The sequence below is a fragment of the Harpia harpyja genome, chromosome 10 (genome assembly GCF_026419915.1).
Source record: "Harpia harpyja isolate bHarHar1 chromosome 10, bHarHar1 primary haplotype, whole genome shotgun sequence".
Lineage (NCBI taxonomy): Eukaryota > Metazoa > Chordata > Aves > Accipitriformes > Accipitridae > Harpia > Harpia harpyja.
The window spans coordinates 46,272,935-46,293,663 of record NC_068949.1 but is presented as its reverse complement, the minus strand read 5'-3'; the positions used below and the strand labels follow the sequence as shown (position 1 = coordinate 46,293,663).

At 46.0% G+C, this 20,729-nt stretch overlaps 1 protein-coding gene across 2 annotated transcripts in view; it reads left to right on the top strand.

Annotated features, from left to right (window-relative positions):
* Positions 1–20,729, top strand: part of STK32C (serine/threonine kinase 32C) — a 97,064-nt gene that overhangs the window by 47,398 nt on the left and 28,937 nt on the right. Inside the window, exon 2 of one of the 2 annotated variants that reach the window (XM_052799796.1) lies at positions 3,656–3,711. The exons of the other annotated variant lie outside the window; for it this stretch is intronic. Within the exon in view, the coding sequence (XP_052655756.1) occupies positions 3,656–3,711 (56 nt within the window). The remainder of the gene's footprint in view (positions 1–3,655; positions 3,712–20,729) is intronic. 2 annotated transcript variants of the gene reach the window in all.

Sequence of the window (20,729 nt, the reverse complement as noted above, 5' to 3'; positions counted from 1 at the left end):
TCATAATTTTAAGATAGTAAAGGCAGAAGCCTCATTTTTTTTTCATCTTACATTGAGGTATACTCATCCTTCTGTATAAAGAATTTTTGCAGAGAAACATATTCTTCATTCTCTTTATTTCATTGGAAAATAGAAGCTGTGCATCCAGTCTGCTTTATCACACAGCACATTTTGTGACTACAATGAAATCTTAATTATAGAGATGTCAGTGCAGCACCTGGCACTCTCTTGTCAAGTGGGCTGGACTGGGCTGCGTGAGGTTTGGTGAGGTCCAACGGGCGCGTGAAACCCTGCCATCCTGCTTTTCATGCGTTACTGGAGATGGAGAACAAAAACACGCCGAACTAAGCAAATCCAGGTCACGGTATTTATCTGTACTTGTGATTCATGGTTTGTCACTTGATGCCAGGGTGAGTCAAGAAGAGGCATGTCTCTTTCGTGGCAAATACCAACATCTTATGTCCAGCAGTTCCACTTACCCGCTAAGGTGCTATATTGATAACAAGCTGTTAGAGGAGTCAATAGGAATAATTAGCATAGTTTTTTCACAAGGAGCTAACAAAATACCCATCGGGCCATTTCAACACAACAGATGGCATTGGGTTGCGGCGCGACCAACAAGTCAGGGTCCTTGTGCTGTGGTGCCGTGCTCCCTTGCATTTGTACACTGCAGACAGTTTTCAGGTCCCTCTCCCCCTTTCGCGGGTTCCTCTGGTCCAACCTCAAGCCAGAACCATTTCGGTACTTACAGATTGTGACTGTCAAAACTGTGCCGTGCTGAAGTCACAGTAGTGGGGGAGTATGGTCCTGTGAATAGGCAACAGCTGTCATCTCCTGCTCGCTGGGAGCGTGTGTCATGAAATCCTCCACTGGCGTCTATGACTCAGGCTTGTACCAGTCACCCCCAAAATAATCAGCTCTTCTAGTTGTGGGTGAAAGACAGCTTTCTCTTGTCAGCTCACAGAAAGTGGAATCTCTGGAGCAAACGTAATTGTTCCAGGCAGGTTCAGGATTTCTATTCTAGGTATAATTACATATTCTGTAGTGATACGTTGTCATTTTTAGAAATCCAGTGTGTTGTGCACAAAAAGCAACATGCTGCTACTATGATTTTCTTCCTCAAATGTTGAGATTTGCTTTTTCTTTAACTGGATTTCTTACTAATTCCTGAAGAAAATAACAAAACTGACAAAACCAGTCAGTGCCTGTTCATCTACCATCATCTGAACTTCTAATCAGCAGGACTGTGTATTTAATCTATTAAAAGTGACATCTTTGCTGATAGGTTCAAGGGCCTGGTGAATATTCATATCTAGATTTGTTTCTTGACTGCTGACTGGAGCACGCTTTCTGGATCAGTTGTAGTCATGGATACATGGAAATGGCACTTTTGGGTTTGTTTTCTCAGGAGCAATGCTTTTTTACACACTATTCCAAACATTATAATAAAGAATTGTCAAAAACTGCCCTCCTGGAGTGATCTCAGATCATGAGCACTTGCACATGGTTTAATTACCAAGAAAATGCTGTGCTTTAAAGGTGCTCACTGTAGCTTTTTGAGTATTACTTAGTGACAGAAGTTCAATTAATGGATTTGCTTGCATGTGAAAAAAATCAGATGTTGCCCCAAATGCTTCAGCATTGTATGTGCTAATGTTTTGGATTTCAGAAAGAATATTTATGAACAAGATGTAGCTGCGGTTACACATTGCTCACTACAGTCTCTCTAATAGAGGTGGTAGGAAAAATGCTGCCTGTGGCGGCAGATTGCTCCTTCCAGTGCTGGGTTTTGTCAGCTGGGAGGGAGCAGGCGACCGGTTTGCACCTCCTGCAGTGTCTCGGACGAACGGGCCGCTGGCTCCAGGCATTACCCTTGTCCTTGCCAATGTCTCATGGCTTCTCAGCCCAAGACCCATCAAGTCTTGCTGAAAGCAAGCTGTTCACCCATGGAGAAGGGGAGCGATAAGGAGATGACACACCACTCGTGTAACTGAGGTGCAAGAGGCTGTCAGAAGGATGGAGCAGCACTTTTTCCCACGTGGTCTTTCATGGAGTCTCCTGGCGCATCCTGGGGTAGGAGACAGTGCATCTGCCCTTCATTGTCGCTTACGGAGTGGACTGGGAGTGCGGGGAGGTACGTGGTAGGAGCTGGCCCAGACTCTGTTTTCAATTTCATATGGCAAATTTTTCCGAGTTCTCCTGCAGAAAATGTCCCACAAAAGTGACAACAACAATATTTTGGATATAAGCCTAGCACAAAAGGGTAATAGGAACTCCATGGGCATGCGTGGGCTTTTGATTCATCCTCAGAGATGACAGATGTGCATTTATTTAAGATCTGGGAGTGGGACTTGGAATATTTATAGTGAATTCTTTGCTCCCACTCTTCCTGTGTGATTTTGGTCTCCGCTGTCAGTCAAACACAGGTTCAGTGCTCTTTGCTGACCATCTTGTGCGTCATTCACACTGCAAATCCCCAAGCCCATGCCAAGTGTTGCTCTTTGTCCAACCTTTGAGCTTTCTGGGGAGGAAATGCTGAGGGTCTCCTTGCATGGTCAGGGTCTCATGGTAGAAAACTCAAGGGCTGACGGGTGGAACTGAGCAGGGTGCAGCTCAGTCCACCAGCTAGCTCCTGCTACACGTCTGCACGCTTTGAGAGCACACTGGGCTTAGAATAGGATAGCATAGTTCAGTTGGAAGGGACCTGCAATGATCATCTAGTCCAACTGCCTGATCACTTTAGAGCTGACCAAAAGTTAAAGCATGTGCTTGTGCAGCAGCCAGCACTGTCGTGCAGAGTGTGTGTGCACCACGGGCCTCATTTGCAGCCGTGCAGCTTACTGAGCTGTGAGGACATTAAGGAACTGAGGTATAAAGAGGCAATTTGTAAAATGTGTCCTTTACATTGGCTTTTGTGATTTTATTTATTTGTTTGTCTGTGAGGCACTCCAAGTTTATGGCAATGGGGATTATCTGATTATTGGTATAAATAGACCTATCTTTTTTAGTTATTTAAGACTAATATCAGATTAGATCACAGCAATAGTTTAGTAAAAATAATTTTGTTTGCAGTGGCTGCTGATCAAGGCAGTAGATGAATTGTTACAGCTGCACTGTCCTTTCTTGTCATTACTCCTCACCACGGCTCTGGAAAAAATAACAGATCTGGTACAAATGGGTTTGCACATGAAGAGAGTGGAAGTCAGTCCCTGGAAAGCACAAATACCAGACCACCTGGCTGTTGAATGTGCACAAGCAGCCACGGAGCCAGGCGCGTGGAGAGCAGCGGCCGCCCGTGGCATGGGGCGTGCGGCTCGCCAGTGTTCTCCACTCTGCCACGCTCTGAATTTGCTTGCATGCTTACGGTGTCTCTGTGAGACTCCTCCTGTATTGACACAGGTCAAAGTTGTATTTTAACTTGGGCTAAACCCCGTATTTAGTTACCTAATTCAGCCTGTTTGCTAGCTACTTCAAGCAGGTAAAATGACACTGTTGAAAGAAAAACAACAGCTGTCCTGCATCTTCCCCAGAAGGCAGTGACTTTTAATAAAAGCTTGACCAAAACTCTTTAGTTGTCTCCTCGTCTTCTTTTTAAATGTAAGATCCTTGCAAGAAAGCATTTATAAATTTAAATTCTTTTTTTTTTACCTTGTAGTGAACTTTGACCACTTCCAGATTCTCCGGGCGATTGGGAAGGGAAGCTTTGGCAAGGTAGGCTTGAACGCTTGGTCTTGAGTTTGCTTGTATGTTTTATCAGGTGCCTGCTGTTACGTACTTATGGTTTATTGAAAAAGTAACGGTGCTGAAATAGGCTATTTTTATCGTTGGATGATGGCTGCTAAGTAAGCACAGGAAAAATGTGTTCAGGAAAATACCTTGTTGCCATTTGGTACTGCTTTAATTCTTGGCATCTTGGTGAAACAGGTGTACTTTAAACTACCAGCACAATTGTGACCATTTCATGGCAAATATTCATTATTTTTTCTGTTTCCTAAGAGGGTTTATAGTTTGTGAGGAGAGACAGTAAGTCAGGAAGGTGTTGGAAGTTTTTCTGGGTGATTGACTGAGCTGGCATGATGTGGTCAAGAGGGTTCTATGAAGCCCTGGGCTGTTTTCCCACTCAGATATGAGTTATGCTGAAGAGGTTTTGTTGTTTATTTCTAACAAGTTTTTTTTGCCAAGCATGTAGGAGAAGGTGGGAGGTGATGATCAAAAAGCGGGATAGCTCTGGAAATCAGTTACTGGTTGATTTCCTAGGTTTTTTTTCCTTTTTCATTCCCTTTTTCACTGACTCTCACTCAGTCTCTGTGTAGATAACCATTTGCTGCTTCTGTCATGGCATTTTACACCATTTGTTTGCACTGCAAGCACAAAATTCGGTGTGTATGTGTGCCTGCACATGCTTATGTCCTTGCACACACACCATACTTCATCACATTGGTACTCTTCTGTCGTCATTTTGTCACCTGCATTTTACTGTGCCCCAACAGTAGTTGTGCCTGTCTGTTTAGCCAAGACATCTGCACCTGATGGACAGGAGCTGTAGGAGCGATAACCCTGGTGATGACTCATGAAAACTGCTGAATTTGGTTGTCATAATCTTCTCATGTGACAGTTGTGTAGTGTGGGGCTTTGTGCCAGGACTGGGTGTTTGGGTGGGGCAGGGAAATGGGCCTTTGAAATTGTCCCAAATGTGCAATATTGAACTTGGGAAATAGCACAGACTAGTTCAGAGGTCGGCACAAGTGCCTCCGTGTCTCCACACGCTGCTAAAATAAACTGAAGACAAGCTGAGCGATCAGAGGAAAGCCATATCCTCTCTCGTTTCTTTCTGGTCAGGTCATCTTGGCTGGTTTCTGTCCATCTTGCTTTGATTGGCAGCTCCATGGGGGTAGGAAAATCTGAATCTTGCCCAGCAGATGAACTGTACTGTCCTTTACTTTTTCACTCTGCCCGTTACAGCCCTAACGAGGCAGTATCAAACTGGGTGATGGCCATGTGAGCAGCCTGACCTGCTGCATTTGATGATCGGAAAGTTCGTTCAGATGCTTGGAAGCTTCGCAAAAGCAGAAATTTCGCAGGAGATCTGAGAATGGTTTGGCCAGAAGAGCCTAAATTTTTACCTGTTACTGAAAATCTCTTTTTAAATCCTTAAAATGTATGAAGCTTCAGTCTTGAGAACCAGTAGCAGGACAAAATCCAACTGCAGTCTCAAACAGGTGGAGTCCAGCTCTTCTTACAGTCAAGAGAATGGACACTATTAGTCATAGGGCTGTCATTAGCACTGCTTGCTAACAAACATGTTTGGTCACAGCCTCAGTTAACTGACGAACACCGAGGTGTCTATTACACTGTTCTGGCGTGCTCAGGGCACAAGCTACCCACGTGAATTCCTGCCTGGCTTTGTTGTAAGTCCACATGGGATCAGGGCTAATGAAAACGTAATGCCGAGTAGTGTGCAAGTCACAGAGAGAGTGCATTTAAATAGTAACCCATATTTGCAGCCATGTCTCTTGAGCAAGAAGAGACAAAAGCTGGCAGCATAGCTATGTCAGATTTCTGAGTTTATATTAGACGATAGAGAATGATTAAATACAAGCTCAGGTCCTTCCTTAGGGTAGTGCTGTAAAGATAAGGCAAACAGCAGAGGAAACTCTCCCCAGACACTCCTGGCGAGAACAGGAGCCCTCGGGGTCTTGTGACTTCCACTCATCAAAGACCAAAACGTAACTCAAAATCTTACTAAAAAATAGTGGCTAACATTTTTTTCGAGCTCATCTGAGAAGACTCATACTTGCAAATGTAAACTTTCCAGAGAAAAGAGGTTTTACTCTGTTGAGCAGCAGCACTTGGTGCTGGAAGATTAATTCTGCTCAGAACATGAAAAGGAGAAAAAAATATTCTTGTCCCAGGGCAGGACCTTTTTGGTTTTGAAGAGAGCTGCTCCTCATGGCTGCTTCCTTTTCTGTTTATGTTAAAGAAAGGTTAAGTCTAGCACATAGCAGTCTATCAGGCATCAGAATTGTATATACACTTTCAACAAAATGCTGAAATGATTCATCTGTCATCTTTCTGGATAATTATGTCAATATGCTAAATTTCCTTTGATGCTGAGAAAAGCTTTTTACATTTACAAAGTCATCTACAACTCGCATTTAATTACAGAAAATGTAGAACAACCTACCTGAAAACTGTTACTTGAAATTTATGAGTAATTTAGTTGCTTTGGTTGATTTAAACACTATCTGCCCACGTTCAGGAAGGTATTCAGGAGCCAGTGTCCTGTCCATCTCAAAATGGGGGTGTAGACCCTCGGTGTGCAATGAGTGACCTGTGAAATCTGTGATGCCATGCGATCCTGTAGTGACGTGACCTAGGAGGCAGCAACCTGCTGGGTAGCTTTGGGCAAAGCGTTTGCTTTCCACTCTTGTTTTGTGCACCTCTCAGGACAGACTGTGTGGTCCTCAGTACAGGAACCATAACAAATGAAGGAAAAAGGAACTCAGAAATTGCTTTTGAAGAGACTGGAGAGCCCCTGAGCTATGGCTATACGCTGTGGCATATCTGCAAAAACTGTCCAGTTTTTTTTTCCTAAAGATGGGTTTAATCATCTTTAAGATACTATTAATCAAATGAAGGTCATCCTCAATTCCATGTTTACACAAATTAGCAGATGTGTAATATTTTCCATACATGTTAGAGGTAATATTATTTGATTTTCAGTATTTTAATAGGAGCATTACGTTTCTCCTGTAGTACAGACTCCTTTCTCAAGCAGCAGCAGCAGTTACTCAGATTTTAGCTGGTCTGTTGCCATTACCCAAGGAGCAGTAGCTAGCAGAGGGTTTCCAGAATGTGATGCAATTTGTGACCCCCTGTTTTAATGGGAAGTGCGGTCTGAGTTTCATGATGCTTCATGAGAGACATGATGAGACCTGGAAATCTCAGAAGGTGTGTTGGTTGCATTGCAGGTATCCTGACATCTCCCTTCTTAAAAATTGACCTCTCCTGGCTTACGTCTTTGTCCATTTGAACCGGGAGGCAGCCGAGGGAGCATTCGCTCCTGTATTCCTCCTCCCACCCGGGCTTCCCTCTCGATTCTGCCTTGAATCAGCTGCTGCTGCCTTTTCCAAGGCATAAAGGATAGGGTTATGGGAATTCATGATTTCCACTCTACTGCTGTGAAGAAATAAAAACATATCTGAAGTTCTTCAGCACGGATTTATGTCTTTGTCTGCTGGTGGAAATACGGGATTAAACCCGCGGCTGGGGGCTGGAGTGAGCAGCAGCGTGAAATGAAATTTTCCACAGAGAACAAACGTGTCTTGGGGTGGTTGGGCCCGTGCAGCCAATCCGCAGGGGCCTGGCGGGCGTTGCTGTCATTTTTCTTCTTTTTTTATTTTCTTTGTTTTGAGTGATCTGTGAAGTTTTAACGGGACCTGTGAAGGTTCGGGGGAACCCGTCTGGTAGTAAAGAGGTTTTTACAGCTGGCAGGCTGCACGGTGAGGGCCTGGACAACAGGGACCCCAGGCAACCCCCCCGGCTGACGGGTGCTCGCGGCGCGGGCGGCCGGCGATCGGGACGGACCCGCGGCGAGGGACGGCTGTCCTCAGCACGGCGGCTGCGGGTGGAGGTGTCCGCCTTCCCGGCTGGCCCTCCCGGTGCAGGAGGGTGCTGGGGAGGCCCTGCTCCCTGAGGGTGGCTTCTCGCTGACCCTTGCAAAGAAAGCCCGATTGCAACGTGGTTTGCTTTGCTGAAGTACTTTAACTTCGTGATTTTGTTGCTTTAATAATTCACGCAGCCTGAAGCTGGGTATGGAAGAGCTTTAATCCATTTTCTAAAGGTCACAAATGCCCACCCTGCAGATACACCGTAAATAAAATTCCCTTGAAGTCTATTCTCAACTGAATTCCTCTTTGATATCAACACAAGCTTGATCCTTTGTCTGTCTTTCCAGCTTTATAAATGTTGGATTTTTCCCGTAAAAGAAAGGCTAGAAACGTAATCCTTTGATATTAAAATACCAGTGGTATTTTTTGCCCTCGTTTTTTTCCTTTGCTGTACTGGAGCTCGCGTGAGGCCGAGGGTTTGTCAGAGCTGCAGGCAGGGTCTCAAGACGCGTGTCCCTGCCGGACATCGGTCCCGTCACTCATTCGCACGCTGGCAACAGCCCCGGCCGTGGCGTTGGAGGTGGCGGGAGGACCCGCCATGTTGTCAGGGGGCTCCGGAGGTGAAAATGGGTTTGCTTTTTAAAAGGACAGTGTGGTTAGCTGAGAGGGGACAGCCAGGCGAGGGGCGTCCGTGAGTCCCGCGGTGCCAACAGCCTCCGATGTTTGACCACCCAGCCCTGCAGGAGGGAAAGGCCTTGCTGCACCAGCGCTGTTCAGGCACCGTCCTGCTTGGCCCCCAAAGCTCCACAGGGTGTTGTGTGGCATGTAGGAGGTCCTCCAGGCAGGAGGTACGCGATTGCAGGAGTAGTGGTGTGAAGGACGTGCTTCACCATAGCGTCTGGCACAGGAGTGGCTCCCCGGGCTGGGGGGGGGCACATCTGCCCAAATCCCTTGTCTGGCAGTGACCACGAGTGGGTGCATGAGAAAGCATGGAGCACGCGGAGGGCGATCCTCCCCCCGGATACAACCTCCTAGGTAGTATTTAGTGATTTTTTTTTTCTTTCTTGGATGTTGCTAAGCTGTAAGCATGTCGTCGGTAAAAGCCACGGGAGAGAGAATGGCAAACAATGAAAAGCCGAAGTGACGATGTGGTCAAACACTACCTTACTGTCCAGGTCTCAGGTTTTGGGGACAGCAGCAGTAAAATTACAGAGCAGAAAATGCTGCTGAACGATGTCGAGTGACGGAGTGATCAGTGACTTCAGCTGGAAGGAGGCCTGGGACATGATGCTGCGTGCCCCCGCCAGGGACCTGTTTGGGGTTTCTGAAGGATCAGACTTCATAAGACAGTGATTTATAGTAAAAGCTACCCACTATTATTATTATTATATACCCAGTGCCTTATTAACATTTGCATTAGAAACTGCCTGGGGTTTATTTCAGCCCCTGTCATTCCCTGTGGATGAGTCATGCCGGCGTGGGACAGGAGGTGGGACGGGCGGTGGGACCGACGCTGGCGCAAGCAGCCGGGAGGCTGTGGACAAGAAAGCAGTGTAAGAGAGCGGAGGGTGGAAGCACCCTCCTCCACCCCAAACCCTACTGATGGGCCCTGGGCCACCCCTGCAGGTTTCCACGTGCAGGTGGGGTCTTGCCCCAGAGCAGAGCGGCGTGGTGGGGCCGCATCGCCTGCCCTGGGGCTGCGTGGCTGCTGCATCCCCCTTCTCGGGCAGTCCCTTTGTGCGAGCGCACAGGGAGGGGTACAGTCCGCTGCAGAGGGGCACGCACGAGTGGCAGCTCCCGGGAGCTGGCTGTTGAGCGGGATGGCTTCCCTTTGTGTGCCCGGCTCACCCCTCACTCGTACAGTTTCTCTTTGTGTGGCTCAGACGGCCTCTGTCCCTCTGGAGTCCTGAAACCTGCTGGTTCCTTGGAGGAAAACGGAACGCTGCTTGCAAATCGTGGCGTTTGAATGTGACGCTTATTCTCAAACAGGCGCTAACCCTGAGCTTGCTGTAGTCTGCCCACTAATTCATTGCGTCTTGTGTCAGGGGAAGTCTCCTGTGTATTTTGCTGAAGCCTTTTCACGGGGTAAGGACAGCTTTTCTGGTGCAGTATGGGACACCCTCTGGAGTCACAAACACACGTCCCTGCTCACACAGCTCCTTACTCTTACGCTTCCCTTCCTGGGCCATGGAGGACAGGCAGAGCACACTGGGTGTGCTAGCTGCACGTTGGGAGTTGAGAAATACACTGCAGGTCTTATGCACAACCAAGCATAAAATTTGTGCATGAGCCAATCTCTCTCCTTTACCCACTACAAAACAACACAGAAGATGTTCTCATTTGGTTTGCTCCCCCACACTTTGTAGACATGCTCCACCTCATGCTTGCGGAGCTGTTGGGAGAAGCGCCTCTTTACGCTGCGCCTGAAGTTTTGTCATTTTCTCTTGTCAAGTCATCTTTTGCTATCAAAGCGCACCAACACCGAGAGGATCTAGTGCCTTGTTGCCAGAACAAAGCTTGTCTCTAACTCATGCATAGCAGCAAAGCCTGATTTGGTGTGATGAATTAATGAGTATTCCCTGGTGTCTAATAATAATGGTTTAATTAATGATGGAGCCTTTCCCTCCTTCTGGATCTCTGTGTTTTGTGTTGTCTGATTGGCTGAGAAGAACTTTTACATCTTTGAGGCGTCCATCCATCTGTAAAATCTGGCTGAAACTGGCCAACAGTCCTAGAAGTTGGTAGGGGTGAGTGTGAAAAAAATAATCCTGTAACCTCATTTTCTTAGGAAAGCAGACACGCATGTTTAATTCATGAAGCCGTCAGCAAGTCCGGCAGACTGGATCCCTCCTGGCGTGAGCCTGCATTATAATGCAGCGGAGCTCCTCTTCGGGAATACCAGAGCCCTGGGCTGCCAGGAGGAGCGGGTCCGGGTGTGACACCTCGTCGTCGTCCCCCTTCTGTCCCCGCTGGGGCTGGCGCCGCCTGCAGCGGGGCAGGCGGTGCGCGGACGTGGCGCTCGCGGCAGGTTGCTGCTGCCGCAGGGAGCGCCGGTCCCGACTTCCCCATAGGATGCGCCGATTCAAAACGTCACAGCGCTAGCGGTGACGCCTCGGGATGTGCCAGCACTATTTGCGTGTCGTATGTTGGTGGAGTGATAAACTGTCACTAGCAATTGTAGGGGTGGTAGGTGATGGAAGAGGGAAGAACAAAGGGTGCTGAATGGCCCCGTCCCCTGTTTCCTCATTCTTGCCTCACTCTTATTCTTTAATGTCATTGGCCCCAGGGATGGATGTCACTAGTGCCTGCCTCTGTTATCAACTTCCAAGCTGCTGTTTGTTTTTTTTTTCCTGTGTGTTTTCCTCCCCCTACCGCCTCCGAACTGTACAAAATGAAGAAAAAAGGAAACATGAAATATAAAATGTTTTTAAGTTTTATATAATTTTATATAAATGTTTTTTTAATTTTTAAAAAGGCTAGCTTGAAATGAAAAGGGAAAAGGATGTCTGTGTTTGTAAGTGCAGCATTAAACCCGACCTCTGTAGACCAAAAGTTGGCAGCCAGGCAGTCCTGCTGAGGCATGGTGCGGCAATGGCCGGCTGGGTTTCACGGGCCCGGTGGACGTGGCCTTGCACCGCTGGCCACGTGCACCCCTCTGCCCACCGAGGCCTGCTCCGAGCCAGCGTCATCCCTCTCCAAAAAAGTGTGTAGCACATGCACCCATGTGGCGAGAGCCTCCCCGCAGCAACAAACACCACTCCCTGGCACAAACCAGCCTACTTGATTGGGATGCAGTTAATTGAGTCTGTAAGGCACAGGGGGGTGGGAAGGTGGCGGAGCTGAGCCCGGGGCAGCCCTGCGATGCGGCAGGGCAGGTGTACGGACCCGCAGCGTGCACGCCTGCCTGAGCACAGCGAGATAAAACACCTTCATTTTCGTGGCAGCAGGGTTATACAATCTCTGATGCCGGAGCCGGCTGGAGGGCCCTGCGGTGACGTCCCAGCTCCACGCACTGCTCTGGCTGGGGCTGCAGAGGTGCAAACGGGCGCAGCTAGCGAGGGGAGGCTGCAGCCGCCGCAGGCTCTGCCGGCTGCGTGGCCCAGCCGTGCCTGCTGGCAGCCGTGATCGGCACCTTTGTAGACTTAAGAGTTGCCTTGTGCCGGAGGAGGTGTGTTGCACTCGTAATCGCGTTACCACTTGAAGAATCTGCTTGTCACTTGCTCTATTCTGCAAAGCAAGGATCTGTGGATAAGGTAATTTCTGAAAATAGTAAAGGAGACGAAGAAGCTGCTGCTTCTGAGGCAGCCCAGCCTTCCTCAGACCCTGTACCCTTTCTCAGGGCTTTCTCAGCCCTGAAGTCACCCTGTGATAGGTGTATATACTGGTTGCCTACTGCAGTTTGCAAAAAGGTCGTTAGTGGGAGGAAGCTGAGACAGCAAATCCGTATTACATCTTCCACATGACATGTTTGTGTAAAGACTATGAAGTTCTTGTTTGCTATAAAGAGTAATATGATGCAGTGCCGTTACAGCGTAGGCAAAAGAAACAACTCCCAAGAGGCTACAGCTCAGTCCTGTAAGCTGGAGGCACGAAGCCAAGCTTTCTTAGGGGCATTTTGTCTTTCCTCCACAAAATCCTCTATCAGACTCCCACAGTTGTCTCCAGCCACCCCAAACGAGAGTGGCAGTGAAGTTCCTATGGACAGGAATGTCCAGCATGTTCTCATGAGCCTTCTTAAAAACAAGGTGGTTTTCCAATTACTTGTGACTATTGCAAATGTATGTTTAGTTATTGTTGTTACTAACCCAAGCTAGCTCTCTGACAATTTAGGACCACAGGCTGGACCCTCTAGGACATATCTCTGCCATATTCTTTGCCTGGTTTTCTTTTACCTCATTATCTCTGCCTGGACTTGGTTGGACCTTTAGCTCTAGTTTGTGGTTTCCTTCTGCCAGACAAAACCCGTGCTGTGTGTCCTGGGTCTGAAGGTAGCACTGCTTTTGTTTTTCATTCCCTGCCATCACTGCTGTTTCACTCTTTGTACAACAAGTTGTAAATACCACAGGAGGCATTGCAAGGGGTGCTGCTTGAGAAGCCTTGGAGGCTGACAAACCCTCTGTTAGTGCTCGGAGCACTCGGATGGCGAAGCAGGTGGTGCCTGTGGCAGACGATCAATAGACACACAGTGGCTGGCTCTGCGGGGTGTGCGTTCTCAGCATCGCTGCAAGGGCTCCTCTTAGTCTGGAAGCAGAAGCAACGTCCTGAGGTGAACCACAAGACTACTTCTGCCCATTGATGCAGTGAAAGCTTGCTGGGGCTTGTGTCAGCAGAAATTTTTTCTCACATATATTACCGTGTATGCATCAAGGCTAAAGAGCTGTTTCCTACTCAAATTCTTCCTAGTTCTTATGTGTGAGTTTTTTCAATATTAAATTCTAACAACAAAATCTGCACACACCACCACCACCACCCTCCAACCCCCTGCCTATGCCACAAATGCAATCTCATTTCTAGGTCTTTGATTAAGGACACCTTTTTATGGATTAACATATGCTCTCTGTTGAGTGGCAGATGTCTCTGAATCAAACACTGGCACTTGTGTTCAGAAGGGCCAACCTAATTATGGGGTAAGGAGAAGGTCTTTGAGGGGAGAAGGAGATGCTGCAGCATGGGAGAGCTCCAGATTCTGCAGGAGTCTCACAGACTCTGACAAGGAAAACAGTGGGAGTAGGAGAGGGCAGAGCTGGGTGAGGTGGCATGGCTACAAAGAAACCCGACCTAAATGCGTTACTGAATTTCATAAATGATCATCCATCTGTGAGAACAAAGAGCAGAATATTTTGGCACTTGATGGGATTAGTAATTGGAAATCAGATTATTGTTCTTCTAGCATTACCCTTAAGAGAAACTCCAGTTCAGCTGTGCTCAGCTGTAAGCTATCCCAGAGGCTGTGCCTTGTCTTTGGCAGCAGTGGTGTCTTTACCTGCCCCCTGTGCCTGCCGTGCCACCAACACCAGACTGCTGGTCTAACATGGCTGACATAAAAAAAGTCTTATTTGTAAAGAAAAAAATAATGTGCCCTGCTTTGCTAATGTTAATTGTAAATTTCTCAGTGGCTTAAATACGACCAGCATTTGGATCTTTTTTTTTGTGCTGACAAGCCATCATACAACACACCCCCACAAGCTAGTCAATTGAACCAAGAGCATGGGATGTTTCAGCATCAGGTGCAGGATTTGGCAACAATAAAATTGAAGCTACATTGGACATCAGTCATCTACAGGTCCTTAGAAGCTGCAGCTTATGAGTTTGGGATGTTCTGTTAATGCTCATGGTTGGACAATCCAATTACAAATCACTTAATCTCATAAATGATAAGGAATGTTGTCCTCTGTTCTTATGAAATTATGAATATATCAGCATGATACAGCAAATATTCCCTAAGCGCTTTTATAACAGTTTATTAAAGTACATATTGTCTGGGTTTGCCCAGAGCATTATGGGGTGTACCTGTTTTGTTACTGTAGGCAGCACCATAATTCAATGATGTTTGCAGAAGGAGACTTTCTCCTTTTCTTCACATGATGTATTTCTTCTTGTGGATTGGATCAGCATTCAAAGAAGTCTGAAGTTCATGACTTCCTATTAAATTCTCCGTGCACTGCTTAAAAACAAAACCTGAATATCATGGTAATTGTACAGACACAAATCCATGAAGCTGTACTGGGTACAGTTCTGTTCTGGTTTTTCTGTGCTGCATACAGGAGCTGCCCACAAGCCAGTAAAAGGCAATTGAGGTTTTCTGTGTCTCAGCAAGGAAGAAAAAAATGGAACGTGAGAAATACAAACAGACACTGATGCAAGTGGTGTACAACTAACAATAGAAACTATTGTTGTAATGATAGATTTGACATACTTCAGAGAGACTTGCCGCCTGTGTCGTGCGCCAGAAGGCAGCTGCAGCACCTAGGCTAGACCTGCCACGGGTCAGAAACTTCTCATCAGCCAGAATTCCTAGGAAGTGTCTTTCCCATTGATAAGCACATGATGTGCTTTTATTCCTCCTGTTTTTCCTGCCTGCCTTTCTCCTTTGAAATTGCCTCATTTCCAGTCTTCTAAGAATTAGGTAGTGGTTGCCTTGTTCCCCAGGTGAACCATGTTGATGGATTCTGGAGACAGGCAAAAAGAGGATGTGGAAAAAGTTGTTGTCATTGTGGAATAGACCTTTAGAGGTAGATCGGAAATGTTGTGTAGGGTTGGGTATTTCATGTGACAAGGTCAGGGAGACCATGAGAGTGCATTTCTTGTTACTTTTGCTTGGGATGGAGTCTCCTCCCTCCCATGACCGTCATATTGCCCAGCGTCTGGCTGCCCCGAGTGGCACACCAACCAGCTGAGTCTGCAGAGATCTCTGTGTTGGTTTTATGTACCATTTCTATTTCATTTCTATTTACGTACCATTTCTGTTTTGCATGGGTTCAGAGTTTGGTGACCCTCTGCATCAGCCTCTGAGCACCTTTTCCTGTGTTCCTGTGCACCTTGGCCTTTGATCCCTGTCCCCACGCTGGCGAGCACATCCCAAGTGGTAACTCAGTAGTGATGCAGTCAAGAGATGCTGCTTTACTGTTGTGGAACTGAATCTGAAAAGTAAAACGGGATTTTGATTTGTTACCCTGACCTGTGGAACTGGGTTCTACTGGGAGAGCAATGATAGGTAGGTAGATACATGCATATGTATATGTATACACACCTACACAAACACACAGAGCTTATGATGGATATTAGGTGCTGCCTTCCTTTTTTGGATCGTTGGCCCCAAAGGGAGGAAGCACCAACGTTATAGATTTGAACTACATACTATTTCTTAAACTGTGTAATGACCCAGGTACCCCTGTATGCATATCTGTCCTTCAAAAGTGGCAGGACACGTTGCTGACATAAGACGTCCTTTTGCAAAAGGGCTGTGGTTTTCCAGGCCCCAAAACGGCCAATGATCCAAAAAAGGAAGGCAGCACCTAATATCCATCATAAGCTCTGTGTGTTTGTGTAGGTGTGTATACATATACATATGCATGTATCTACCTACCTACCTATCATTGCTCTCCCAGTAGAACCCAGTTCCATAGGTCAGGGTAACAAATCAAAATCCTGTTTTACTTTTCAGTATATATTATTTATAACTTTTATTCCCTGGGAAGCAAATGAGCCTTACAGTCTCACCACCTAATTGTATTGTAAAAGCTATACAATTTGCCTTATGAATCTAGCCAGGTTAGCCTCAGTCATGGTTAGTTATGGTGTTGCTTAAAATCATTGTGTCTGACCGTATTCCTTACAAAATCTAGGGATCCTGGAGTCATTTGGTGTAAATACAGGTAAAAGTGTTTCTGATACACCTTTCCTTTTTATGCTGACGTCTGAGCCTGCTACCAAGTCCTTTGGTCGGCGCGGTGCTGCTGTTTGTTCAGCTGGACAGTATGTGAACGCCATGACATTTGAGGCCCATGTGCTGTGGTCAGAAAATGGCCAGAATTGTCGAAGTACAACATATTGGATATTTTCATGAGTATTTTCATTCTCTGACTGACTCAAAAAAGCTTCCTGAAAAATTGACCTACGTTGTATAGAATACCTACTTCATTAGGAAACATTTAAGGAAGCCAGCAATGCATATTTGTTGCACAAAGGGTGACATTTTGCCAGTAACAAGTGGCGAAGAGTTGCTGCTCTCTCCAGTTTCTCAGAAGCTTGATACTTGTCTGGCTGCTCACTGACAATTAATTAATTCAGCCAAGTGCAGTGCAGATGTTTGTACAGACACACAAAACCTCGCTCCGTTGCAGCGGATGAGCTGGCTGAGTCCCTCGCACGGAGTACCCAGCATACACGAGTGCAGGGCTCAGCCAAGCGTGTGAACATGCCTTGTTTCAGAGCAGAGCTGGGCATGTCCTGCCCAGCGTCCTGGAGACCCCGCTGCTCTTCAGAAGCAGAAAAACTTCCTCCTAACATGTCCAAGCACACTATCAGAAGTTGTGCACTGGGACTTCTCTGTTCTCATTTCATTCTCTGCCCAAGATTTATGGATTTGGGGTGGAAGAGACAAAAATGACCAATTCTCATGTCTCAGCTGTATTCTGTTCTGTCATTAGGTACCTGCTCTTTTTTTGTCTCTATTGCTGTATCTTTCTGCTAAATACTGCTTTTGGCATTGGGGAGGCAGGGAAGCGAAGAATGGGTAGAGGGAAAGGTCAAGCTGCTCAGCCTGTCACAAGCAAAGAGCTTCTGAGAAAATGGCTATGAAATAAAGGACAAGTTTTGTGAGCAGCATAGGTAATAGGATGCAGTTCTGGGGGGATTTGAGTCCCTGAATGGCGCTTTCCTCTGTCTGTCTGTCCATTAATAACACTGTTGGCCAACCCCAGGGTGCAATATGACCGCTCTGTGGTGGTGCAGGTGCTGTCAGGGCAGTGAGGGGCTGTCAGATACAACCTAGCAAGGGTCACCTGCTGAAAAGTTCTAGACATTTATATATATAACGTGGATAGCAAAAATAATAGCTCTTTCAAAAGTCTCATAAAATTGAAAGATCAGGAATGTGAACACTGATGAATTCTAAATTCAGTGCTTTCCATTTTCATACAAACTGGAGATTTTGTTCTCTGAAATAAAACTTTAACTACAGTCTCGCTTTGACAATTGCAAATATGCTTTTCTGATGTTTTATACTTTTTTTATTCTTATTGATGCATCACGGTTGTGATAAACTGTATTTTTTCTGTATGATCAGGAATTCTGCCTCCCTCAGGAAAACACTCTGGACTGTAAACACATGAGATTTTTTTAAAGAAAGAAAAGAAAGAAAAGTAACAGTATTTATTAAAGAGAAGTCTTTTGTGTCTCTGCTTTTCACTCTCACCTCCTGTTTAGTTACTATTTATGTACAAAATCCATCAAGAATCCTTCTGTTAATGTTCCCTCACAGAGTTGCAGTAAGATTGTTGTGCTATATTATTACTTTTGATCTAAAAATTCTTTTTAAAAGTAAGTGCCAAAAATTCCTTTAAATAAAGGGCAATGCAGTGTAAAATATATATCTGCTCATATTCAGCAAATGGTGCAGTTAAACCAAACCATACTGAAGACTAAATAACAACCAACCCATTCTTCACAGCTGCCATTTTGACAAGTGCCATTTAGCAAGGATGTAGGAGCTTTGTTTGGCCACCGCTCATCTTGTTATGAAATAGTGCACTGTGTGTGCTTGTTGCAGAGGTCCGTGCGTCGTGCTGCATCCTGAGGCTCTCAGCTCTGCTCTGCTCTGCCTTATTTCTCAGCAGGGAAATACATTCAAATGCAAACTTAAAGGAGAACATTTGCATAAGATGAGAAAACTAGATTTTAGCCCCCTGCTATTATCTTTTTGCTTATCAGAGAGAATAAGATATGCAGGGTTGTTCCTGGGCAGAGTACTCCAACTGGAGACCTTTCTCGGCAGCAGCTTGTCTTCTGGGCTATGCCTCCAGGATCGAGGCAGAATTTAAGCCGTGTTCAAGCACTGCTGCTCAGCAGCAGCGATGAGCTCAGGTATTGACTTGCCCCTTCCTGATGCCCTGTGCCATTAATGCAGTGAGCACAGGTTGCTATGGAATCGATCTGCTTGCCATTGGTCTTGCAGGGCTGGATTGGGTAGCTGCTGGCTCCTCTGGGCGGCCAGGCTGAAGTCACAGCGATGAGTCAGCTCAGTAAGTGCTGTCTGATGTTCATGGAGACATGCATGATGATGGGCCACTTGAGAGGTGGTGAATAACTCAGCAGCATTAATGAGTGGAGGCATAAAAGCTCCATAGATGCCTAATAGGAGAGTCGCAGTAGGAAGATCCTCTTCTCTGCTGTTGAATGCTTGAAGCATCTTTCTTCATTTTGGTAATATGATATAATTAAGGACTGTTTGGTAGGTTTGATAGAAAGACTTGCGAAGCAGTGCTGTGGCTCCTTGGGAACAGGGTGGAGGCAGCCCCTTGTCTGCTGGTGACCCATCTGCTCAGGCTCAGCCGGTGGGGTGGCCGCAGTGACGGAGGAAGGAGACCAGCCAGGAGGAGCGGAGGGTTTGTCCATGTCCAGGCTGGGGAACATCCCCTGTGCCCCCTATCTGGAAGGGACCTCCATCTCCCCAGCATCGACAGCTGTCTCTTCCAGGAGACACGGCTCTCTCCAGCCAGACGTAGCAGAAATCGATTGTTAGAAGAATTGCAAGAGATTCCTCGTGGAGAAGGGACTCGGTATATTTTGTATATTGACTTCCTGCATATGTGGAGGTCAACACTGGAGTTGGAGGAGACATCTCCTTGAGGAGCTGCCATAACATTCACTTTCTTGCTTTTTCTAAAGGAAGGGTCAACCATGGTCACAATGAAATTCATCAGTAGTTAATAGAGTTGTGCTAGGCATGCTAAGTTGGTCTTAACCACAAATTATCATTAATCCTGTCCCTTCCAAGATGATATTTTCTCACTGACGCTTTTGCTATTTGTATAGTGTGATAGTTCCTTAGTATCGTCTCTGTTGGTGCCCCTCCAAATGCTTTGCGTTGATAGTGTAGGACAAAGGGAAAATAAAGCTGTATTTGGTCAGGTCCTGCAAGGTCTAGGTTTGAACTGCCCCTTTTCCCGAGGGAAAGATACTAGGGATTTTATTGCAATATTGAAAAGCAAATGTGAACAGATGGGACTATACTCTGGCCAAACTTCCATCCAGCCAAGTTACTGACTTTAAACCTGGAGAGTGGTGCAGCAGTTGATGGAGAAATTAATGCTGTGTGCAACATGCACAGTATGTGCACAGAGGTATTTACTGTCAAGTAACAATTGTTTATAGTTATTTTGATTTCTGACTGCCAGGTGGCAGACCTGACAGCTGATATTAAAGTTTGGGAGGTTTTCTTAGCTGTTTTTACTGAACTGAAGTGAGCTTTGCTCACCTTTATGCTGGGAGTCACTTCACAATTTGTTGGCATCTTAGGCACTGGTGTCTGCGGTGTGATAGCTCTTAACCTTTCTTTGGAAAACCTTGGGCCTGGTGCTGAAAAAGTCTTTCAGTACAGAGGACCTTCACTAGACGAAATGCCTACCAGGGCAGATCCCGTTGTAGCAATTTGGTGGTAAACACATCAGCACAATGAAGCAATCTTCTGCCAATGAAAAATTAAGCATTTGGCTGCAAGTGGCATTATTCCTCCTGAAGGTTTTGCACTGTGAAACACAAGTATCCCCTTCCTTCTTAGTTGAAAAGCTATTCCCATATTTATTTACTTCAGCGCAGAATGGAAACTTTGGTGCCTGGGAGGCACGTTGCGGCAGCACTACAAACGAAGACGTTAGGCCACATTGCTCTCAATGCCATCGCCTGGCAGCGCCATTTCAAGATGAGTGATGAGGTTTTTCGAAATAGCACAGTGAGTGTTCTTGCCTTGGGATCAGGAAAAGCTTCAACATTAATTTATGTTCAGAGATTAAATAAAGCCCTCCATTTTTCATTGGAAATAATTAGATTTCTCTGTGTTCCCAAGTTTTATCAAATATGTAACTAAAAAAATCATTTTGTCTGCCTCTTTGACCAGCATATGAAACATCACAGAATGTAATCATGGCTGTAATGAAAGATGACTCCAAATACAAAACTTAACTCAAAATGTATGTCAACCATAGGAAGATGTACTTTCCACATTTTATTCAGAAAATACTTGTTAACTGTAGTTATATACAGGGGTCCAGATCCTCATGTAAATCCATGGAGTGCTGCTGAGATGGAGTAAATGATGGATCCCGGTTTGGATCCATCCAAAAGGCAGAAAGAAGATGGGTCATGGTGTCTTCAGGTATTTCTGCAGGTTGGTCTGATTTTTCACCTTTCTTCTTTAAATAATATTAAAGCCAGAAAAGCCTAGCAGAGATATGAGTGTGTGATTAAAGCTACACAAAAAATTAGATGCCTAACAGCCTTTCCGTAGGAAGCGTGACAGCTCCAGAACACATCTCCCTGTTTTTCCTCCTCCCAGCTCTCAGCAGAGCCATCCATACAGTGGGAAACACAGTTCTGTCCACTTTGAAACCTCCTCAGTGA